Genomic DNA, 9,671 nt, shown 5'->3' on the forward strand with positions numbered 1-9,671 from the left:
ACGGGTAAGTGTCAAAGTTAACTTGCTTCATGGAATTAAATGTGTTTTCAGTTCAATAGGGATATACCTTATTAAAGGTGTTTGAAGAGATTTATAAGGATAGTGGTTGGAAAGTTTTGAAAAGGATTACATTTATGCAATACACCTGCTGAAAAGATTTATAAGGATAGTGGTTGGAAAGTTTTGAAAAGGATCACATTTATGCAATACACCTGCTGGAAGCTTATAAATTTATTTTGAGAGTTAAGGGAAAGTTGGAATGATAACTCTTGTTTGTTAAATTAAATTTTACTGAAGCTGGTTTTTTTTTTTTTCCCCAAGATAGGATTTAAACCCTGCACTGTAAGTACATGCTGTAATTTGAATAGAGTTTTAAGATAAGTCTGTTTTCTATTTGGGGAGATTCTAAAGTATTAAAATGGTCAGTAACATGACTGAGATGGTGATTTGATTATTTTTTTCTGTGTAAGATTAAATCTAATGGTCAAATATTTACAATGAATTAAGGCTGGTTACTTTTAAAAGTCTTGTTTCAAGAATCAGATGGTTATTATCATTAAATTGCATTTTAAAAATTACTGAAACACTGTATGTAACACAGGCATAAATTAGTGGTGAGATTCAAGAGCAGTTTTCTGATACTTTTTTCTTTTCAGCGAGGGCTCAGTACCTGAAAACAACCATGGAGAGGAAAATACTTCCCATTTACTTCTTGTTGCTGCTTTCTGTTTTCTTGATTCAGCAAGTTTCTTCTCAAGGTACCTTAACCATCAAAAATATTTTTATTTAACAGCTATTCCTAATCATTCAGTTCTGACTTTTATGACAACAAAAGAAATAGATTTCTAAAAACATATATTTGTTTGAGTTTAATACATAATAAAACCTTAAAATTATGTATAGAATATATAGCATATTTATAAGCATTTTGTATTATGAAGTTTTTCAAGAAGTTTTGAATAGAATAATTTTTGTACTCATTAGTCTTATAGTTCTCCCGAAGGTTTAAAAAAATATAGACACTTACACAATAAAACTATGCTGAAATGATACAATATCATCAGATTAACTGAAATGAACAATATGTATATAGCATATAATTTTTTCCTACCTGTTTACAAAGAAATTTAATCTTTTACATCAAATAAATTATGGCATCATGTTGATATAGATATATTACAATGAACATTTACAATGTTTCAAATGACATTTTATTAATTTTGAAAGTGCGCCTTCTTTCTTATAAGGTCTGTTCGTCCAGATATAAATTTACACAGGTATGAATGTCATTTTATATTATAATATTGAACCATTCACAGCTCTCCAAAAACAGAGTTAGTCCTGGATGAACAGTTCTTGTTATTCATTTTTAGAGAATGTTAAGGTACATTCGGTGTAATCACCTTAACAGAAGTCTCTAGCATCACAAGGTAAATTACTTAACAATAACACCAAGCTTTGGATTTTTGTTTCCTTTTCATTTTTTTTAAATTAATTTTTATTAGAGTATGGTTGCTTTACAATGTCCTTTTCTTTTTTTTTCTTTGATAAGCAAAATCTGAGAGAAGAAAAATCAAGGTGCATGATTGTTATGGCATTGTTTACATTTCCAGTAAAATAATTAAATAAGCCTGAGCATGTGAGATAGCTGCCTGCCATGGACATAGTTTCAGAATCACTTAGATAAGGTGGAAAAACGCATGAAAGCAAATATAAATATTTAATCAGGAATGATGAATACCAGGGTGTATCCAAACCCTCTGCTCTCTCAGAATAATATTGTAAGGTTCATAACACTGGGTGCATTTCCTAAGCTACCTCTCCTCTGTGATACAATTGGCTGTTCACTAGAACAGTTTTACTCTCCTTTAAATAAATGAAATTAAAATTAGTTGTTAAAATCAACATCAATAAAAGTAGGACAGCCATTAAATCTATGGAAATAAATTTTCCTTTAAAGATGATTGACTTCCTATTTCAGAAATCTGCTAGTTATAAAAGAATAACCTTTTGATGTTGTCTTGTCTGCTTTTCTTGCCTTCTCAGCCTCTTCCCATTCTTTTTTCTTTATATATATGTATTTATATACATACGCTATATATGATATGCATTTTTGTATGTATTGTGCACATGTGTATGTAAAAAGTTCTGAAAGTTGTCCTAATGTTTACTGTTTTATTTGCATATTAAGACTTTAACTTTCCTGGACTCATTATTTTGAGTGATTTTTCAGTGTGCTTCAGCGTCCCTCTGTGGATTTAGGACATTGCACCTGCCAGTTTCTATTCCAGAGATGGATTCGGTTGTTACATTTCTGAGGTTATCTCTCAGGGAGGTTTTCAAGGTGTTTTCTAAATGACTTAAACATATATTTAAGGATAATTATGCTTTTGTTTTTGTTTTGTTTTCCCCAAAATAACTCTGTTCATGACCTTTATTCAAGTCCAGATGCTTTTCAAGAGTCACCTATTTGGTAATCTCTTTAGTGGTGGTCGTAAGCAACTGATTTCCCCAACATTTATAGCTCCCAGTTATCCCCACCCATGAAAGGAGCAGGAGCCTAGGAAAGTTTGTGCTGGCATGACTAGCTTGCTGTAAACTTATGATCAGGAATGAGAGGCAATGTGATTAGGAAAAGTTTGGGTATCAGAATCAGATATATCAGAGTTCAAATTCTAGGTGGGCTGTTTACTTACGATGACCATATAATTTACTATGCAAATCAGGACACTTCTAAGAGTGAAAGAGGTCACTATGAATGATTTTTTAAAATTTATTTATCTTATTTTTGGCTGCGTTGGGTCTTTGTTGCTGTGCCCAGGCTTCTTCTAGTTGTGTTGAGTGGGGGCTACTCTTGGTTGCGGTGCGCGGGCTTCTCATTGCGGTGGCTTCTCTTGTTGCAGAGCACAGGCTCTAGGCGTGCAGGCTTCAGTAGTTGTGGCTCACGGGCTTAGTTGCTCCGCGGCATGTGGGATCTTCCCGGACCAGGGCTCGAACCCGTGTCCCCTGCATTGGCAGGAGGATTCTTAACCACTGCGCCACCAGGGAAGTCCACTATGAATGATTAATAGGTGTTAATTGACCTGTAATACATATATACTGGAGTTATTAAGTAGCTGGGTGCCCTTGAGCAAGTTATTAAAATTTCTGTGTTTCAGCTTTCTTATCTCTAAAAAAGACTACTAATACTCTCCTGGCAAAGTTTCATAAGCATTAGAGATAATGTATGACTCAGTGCCCAGCACAGAGATGCTCAGTAAATGGCAACTAGTCATCATCCTAGTAGCAGCATCAGTAGATCTGTAGCTGCCAGCCCTCCTCCAGGAATACCACCCTCTTTTGTGAAAAGCCATGACTCAGCCTGATTTTCAAAAGTGCATTTATCTTCTCAGTCTAGTAATGAATAAAATGGCATGATCACGGTCACCTAGGAGACCAGGCAAATGTCACCTGGACCCATTGCTAACCATCATTCCCAACCTTTCCAATTGATAAAATTCTGCCTCACCAAGCAGCCTTGTCCTCCTCCCTAGATTCCTTCCTTTTTACAAAGTGGCTTGGCCCTGTTTACACTAGTATTGTATAATTTTAGATTTATCAAGCTGTGCAGGGAGATGTGGGGAAGGGTATTCTAGAGATGCCACCTGCAACTGTGATTATAACTGTCAACACTACATGGAGTGCTGCCCTGACTTCAAGAAAGTCTGCACTGTAGGTAAGTCCTGAGAGCTGGTGTCTCTTCTGTCAAGCACACGTCCTGTTAGAGTCCCCTTGCACCCCTTGCAGTGCTGTTGTCACACTCTTTCACTTCTCTGTGCTGAAGTGCCTTTCCCTTCCCTCGCGTAAATGCTGCAGTGTGCTGTGCCTGAGGGTGGTGTCAAAGCTTGTGATCACTGGGGGAGGTTAAGGGGAGCCTGGAAGTCTGTCACTTGCACAAGGTTATTGACTAGTGCCAAGTATCATGTCTTGTTTTAAATATAGACAATACTATGACCCAGGAATCATTAAGTAAATACTAATGAGTAATTCTTTGCTATTAACCAGAGAGGTAATTGCTTAGGGATGGAGCCCTTCAATAGCTTCATCAAAAAAAAAAATTCATGGACATAAAATAATCTTTCTTACTGTTTAACTTTTTGGTATTAATATGCTTCTAAATTACCTGAAAAAGGCACTTGAAAAGTGTTTAATAATGAGTGTATAATGATAAATTTCAGTTACATTCCAAAGGGTATGAATTTTAAATTATTATACTTCATTTAAACATACTTTGGACCATTTTCTTGTTAATGTGCAAATATTTCATATTTAATTTATGAAGTTATAATTAAAAGTGGCTCAAAGTTATATTTGCTTCAGAATTTGCATGTGAAGTTGATAAATATATTGTTGTACAATTTGTTTGTTGTGTAAGGTAATTATTTCAAATAGGCCTGGGTAAATCATCGTGGCTTTAACCAAGCCTTTTTTGGAAATGAGCAGGCTTCTTATATAGTCCATATCATGGGATTAGGCTGAAATCTTTCAACTCTACACCATGCCCAGTTTGTCATAACAAAGGTTTCTGTATTATAAATGATTTTTGAGCCTAAACAGTGACCTATTTATATTAAGCCAGCTCTTTAGAATATATTGTTGTAGAATATGCACGCTCAATTGACAAAAATCTACTTAAAAAGTAGCAGTATCAAAAGGAGAGAATGGTGGGAATTCACATGAAGTGTACTTACCTCTTTAGACATTTCCCAATTTTCCACTGTCCATACATGAAATGACTCAGACAGCATTGGGGTGTCTCTTGGAGCCTTAAAGGGCAAGAAAATTTTCCTTAGTCACCATATTTCTTTCTCGACCAGGGCTGTCTCCACTTGGGAAACCATCTATCTTCCAAATTCCAAATAAAAGACTTAGCTATGCACTTTTGGAACTCTAGTCAGCTATAAGGTGGGAAATGGCTATCAATACATGGGCATGACTGATTGTGTAACCAATAATCCATAATGTTTTGTTTTGCTCTGGGTAGAGCTTTCCTGTAAAGGCCGCTGCTTCGAGTCCTTTACAAGAGGGAGGGCGTGTGACTGTGACTCAGAATGTAAGAAGTACGGCAAGTGTTGTTCCGATTATGACAGTTTTTGTGAAAAAGGTAAGCATCCCAGTACCAATCAGTGCCTCTCAGTACAGCCAGATCTGTGCACCTATCTTAGCTTCACTGACAATGTCTTAACATGCGGTCCAACTCAGGTCTTGATTTTACTAACATATACGCTATTTCATATTAATTTTGTTTCACCAAGATGAATTAAAGAAGGAATGTTTCTTCTAAAGCACTCCCTGGCTCAGCCAGGCTCCAGGAGTGCAAGTGATTGGAGATTGAGTAACGGAGAGGATAGGGGCTGGGCATATATGCTTTTCTCCTCCAGGTGTGGTTCAATTTCAGGTTAAATCAACAGTAAGCAGCTCATTTGATGATTTCTTGTCTAATCCTATGGTGCTGACCCCACAAAGTCAACTGTCCTTTGAGCTATCTGTGCTTTTGCTCTCAATGTTTCTGAGTGTATATTTGAGGACAGAATCAACACATCCACCTTCTCTGAACTAGTAAATTTGAGTCAGTTTAAAGCACTAAGTTTATAGGCAAACCAAGAAGCTAACTGTCCGTTGTATTTCCCTTCTGATCTCTACAGTCCCCTCGGTAGTCTCTATCTAAATGCCTGTGTGTGAAGGAGTCAATAAAAAGAGGTAGTTCCATTTTAAAATCCTCTTCTCTGGTTTTGGTCCTGGAGTACTCTGACGGCATAATAAAACCCTCCAAATTTACCAAAAAAAAGAAAGGACTTTAAACAATGTACTTAAATAATGAATTCCTTTCTTTTACCAAATGTTTGTTCTTAAATCCTACTCTGTTAAAACAAGAATATCTATGGGGGTAAAAGTGAAAATAAGCATTGCTTGCATAATCTTATTTTATTTAAACAAGGCTGCACCTTCTGCTTCTTTCAAACAGTGGAGAAATAGGGTGGAAAACTATTAATCAGCATAGTTAAGGAATATTTCTTAACTCTTCAATGTTTTCATTGGAAAGCATTCCAAAAATAATGGAGACCCCCCCCCACCGTAATCAAAATCGCAGAGTTCAGAGTTCCTGCAGCTTTCAGAAGGACACATGAGATGAGTGCTCCATATTTACTCATCACTCTGATAATTGTTCTGGCTGTGAGACAAAAAACTAAGAATTTATTTGGGGCAGAGGATGGATGGGGAGGGAAGATGGTTAGAGAATGACAAAGCATTGAGAGAACATGTTAATAAAGACAATAGTTTATGCTACCAAGTGGTGGGTCAGATTACTTGAGGTTTTTGTAAAACTCAAGGATAAAAAATTGATGAAGGTAGTGCATCATTTACAGAATTCACAGAGATAGTCAGGGTCCAAATGAAAATGAAGGCATCAACTAGATCTTCAGTACTTCATTTTTATTTTCTTTTAAATTTTAAATTTTATTTTACTTATTTTTTTATACAGCAGGTTCTTATTAGTCATCCATTTTATACATATTAGTGTATATATGTCAATCCCAAACTCTCAATTCATCACACCACCATCCCCCCCCACAGCTTCCCCCCCTTGGTGTCCATACGTTTGTTCTCTACATCTGTATCTCAATTTCTGCCCTGAAAATCAGTTTATTTGTACCATTTTCCTAGGTTCCACATATATGTGTTAATATACGATATTTGTTTTTCTCTTTCTGACTTACTTCACTCTGTATGACAGTCTCTAGATCCATCCACGACTCTACAAATGACCCAATTTTGATCCTTTTTATGGCTGAGAAATATTCCATTGTATATATATGTACCACAAATTCTTTATCCATTCATCTGCTGATGGGCATTTAGGTTGCTTCCATGACCTGGCTATTCCATCCCCCCCCACAGCTTCCCCCCCTTGGTGTCCATACGTTTGTTCTCTACATCTGTATCTCAATTTCTGCCCTGAAAATCAGTTTATTTGTACCATTTTCCTAGGTTCCACATATATGTGTTAATATACGATATTTGTTTTTCTCTTTCTGACTTACTTCACTCTGTATGACAGTCTCTAGATCCATCCACGACTCTACAAATGACCCAATTTTGATCCTTTTTATGGCTGAGAAATATTCCATTGTATATATATGTACCACAAATTCTTTATCCATTCATCTGCTGATGGGCATTTAGGTTGCTTCCATGACCTGGCTATTGTAAAAGGTGCTGCAATGAACATTGGGGTGCATGTGTATTTTTGAACTATGGTTTTCTCTGGGTATATGCCCAGTAGTGGGATTGCTGGATCATATGGTAATTCTATTTTTAGTTTTCTAATGAACCTCTATACTGTTCTTCATAGTGGCTGTATCAATTTACATTCCCACCAACAGTGCAAGAGGGTTCCCTTTTCTCCACACCCTCTCCAGCATTTGTTGTTTGTAGATTTTCTGATGATGCCCATTCTAACTGGTATGAGGTGATACCTCAATGTAGTTTTGATTTGCATTTCTCTAATAATTAGTGATGTTGAGCAGCTTTTCATGTGCTTCTTGGCCATCTGTATGTCTTCTTTGGAGAAATGTCTATTTAGGTCTTCTGCCCATTTTTGGACTGGGTTGTTTGTTTTTTTAATATTGAGCTGCAGGAGCTGTTTATATATTCTGGAGATTAACCCTTTGTCCATTGATTCATTGGCAAATATTTTCTCCCATTCTGAGGGTTGTCTTTTCAACTTGTTTATGGTTTCCTTTGCTATGCAAAAGCTTTGAAGTTTCATTAGGTCCCATGTGTTTATTTTTATTTCCATTACTCTAGGAGGTGTATCAAAAAGGATCTTGCTGTGATTTATGTCAAAGAGTGTTCTTCCTATGTTTTCCTCTAAGAGTTTTATAGTGTCCGGTCTTACATTTAGGTCTTGAATCCATTTTGAGTTTATTTTTGTGTATGGTGTTAGGGAGTGTTCTAATTTCATTCTTTTACATGTAGCTGTCCAGTTTTCCCAGCACCACTTATCGAAGAGACTGCCTTTTCTCCATTGTATATCCCTGCCTCCTTTGTCATAGATTAGTTGACCATAGGTGCATGGGTTTACCCCTGGGCTTTCTATCTTGTTCCATTGATCTATGTTTCTGGTTTTGTGCCAGTACCATATTGTCTTAATTACTGTAGCTGTGTAGTATAGTCTGAAGTCAGGGAGTCTGATTCCTCCATCTCCGTTTTTTTCCCTCAAGACTACTTTGGCTATTCAGGGACTTTTGTGCCTCCATACAAATTTTAAGATTTTTTGTTTTAGTTCTGTGAAAAATGCCATTGGTAATTTGATAGGGATTGCATTGAATCTGTAGATTGCTTTGGGTAGTATAGTCATTTTCACAATATTGATTCTTCCAGTCCAAGAACATGGTATAACTCTCCATCTGTTGGTATCATCTTTAATTTTTTACATCAGTGTCTTATAGTTTTCTGCATACAGGACTTTTGTTTCCCTAGGTAGGTTTATTCCTAGTTATTTTATTCTTTTTGTTGCAATGGTAAATAGGAGTGTTTCCTTAATTTCTCTTTCACATTTTTCATCATTAATGTATAGGAAAGCAAGAGATTTCTGTGCATTAATTTTGTATTCTGCAACTTTACCAAATTCATTGATTAGCTCTAGTAGTTTTCTGGTGGCATTTTTAGAGTTCTCTATGTATAGTATCATGTCATCTGCAAACAGTGAGAGTTTTACTTCTTCTTTTCCAATTTGTATTTCTTTTATTTCTTTTGCTTCTCTGATTGCCATGGCTAGGACTTCCATACCTATGTTGAATAATAGTGGTGAGAGTGGACATCCTTATCATGTTCCTGATCCTAGAGGAAATGCTTTTAGTTTTTCACCATTGAGAATGATGTTTTCTGTGGGTTTGTCGTACATGGCCTTTATTATGTTGAGGTAGGTTGCCTCTATGCCCACTTTCTGGAGAGTTTTTATCATAAATTGGTGTTGAATTTTGTCAAAACGTTTTTCTGCATCTATTGAGATGATCATATGGTTTTTATTCTTCAATCTGTTAATATGGTGTATCACATTGATTGATTTGCTTATATTTAGGAATCCTTGCATCCCTGGGATAAATCCCACTTGATCATGGTGTATGATCCTTTTAATGTGTTGTTGCATTCTGTTTGCTAGAATTTGGTGGAGGATTTTTGCATCTATATTCATGAGTGATATTGGTCTATAATTTTCTTCTTTTGTAGTATCTTTGGTTTTGGTATCAGGGTGATGGTGGCCTCATAGAATGAGTTTGGGAGTGTTCCTTCCTCTGCAATTTTTTGGAAGAGTTTGAGAAGGATGGGTGTTAGCTCTTCTCTAAATGTTTGATAGAATTCCCCTGTGAAGCCATCTGGTCCTGGACTTTTGTTGGAAGGTTTTTACTCACCATTTCAATTTCATTACTTGTGATTGGGCTGTTCATATTTTCTATTTCTTCCGGGTTCAGTCTTGTAAGTTTATACCTTTCTAAGAATTTGTCCATTTCTTCCAGGTTGTCCATTTTATTGGCATAGAGTTGCTTGTAGTAGTCTCTTCGGATGCTTTGTATTTCTGCGCTGTCTGTTGTAACTTCTCCTTTTTCATTTCTAATTTTATTGATTTG

General features: G+C 36.1%; 1 protein-coding gene across 8 annotated transcripts in view; it reads left to right on the plus strand.

The window, feature by feature from the left end:
• The first annotated feature begins 253 nt into the window (after window positions 1-253).
• The window catches only part of PRG4 (proteoglycan 4), a 21,131-nt gene continuing 11,713 nt past the window's right edge, over window positions 254-9,671 (plus strand). For 4 of the 8 annotated variants that reach the window (XM_055084063.1, XM_055084064.1, XM_055084065.1 and 1 more), the window contains exons 1-4: window positions 254-342; window positions 657-758; window positions 3,593-3,715; window positions 5,024-5,143. In XM_055084063.1, the coding sequence (XP_054940038.1) occupies window positions 683-758; window positions 3,593-3,715; window positions 5,024-5,143 (319 nt within the window). In that variant the 5' untranslated portion in view covers window positions 254-342; window positions 657-682. The remainder of the gene's footprint in view (window positions 343-656; window positions 759-3,592; window positions 3,716-5,023; window positions 5,144-9,671) is intronic. The other 4 variants (XM_055084066.1, XM_055084067.1, XM_055084070.1 and 1 more) reach the window with 2 other exon arrangements.

This window comes from Physeter macrocephalus, chromosome 4 (genome assembly GCF_002837175.3).
Source record: "Physeter macrocephalus isolate SW-GA chromosome 4, ASM283717v5, whole genome shotgun sequence".
NCBI classification, from domain to species: Eukaryota; Metazoa; Chordata; class Mammalia; order Artiodactyla; family Physeteridae; genus Physeter; species Physeter macrocephalus.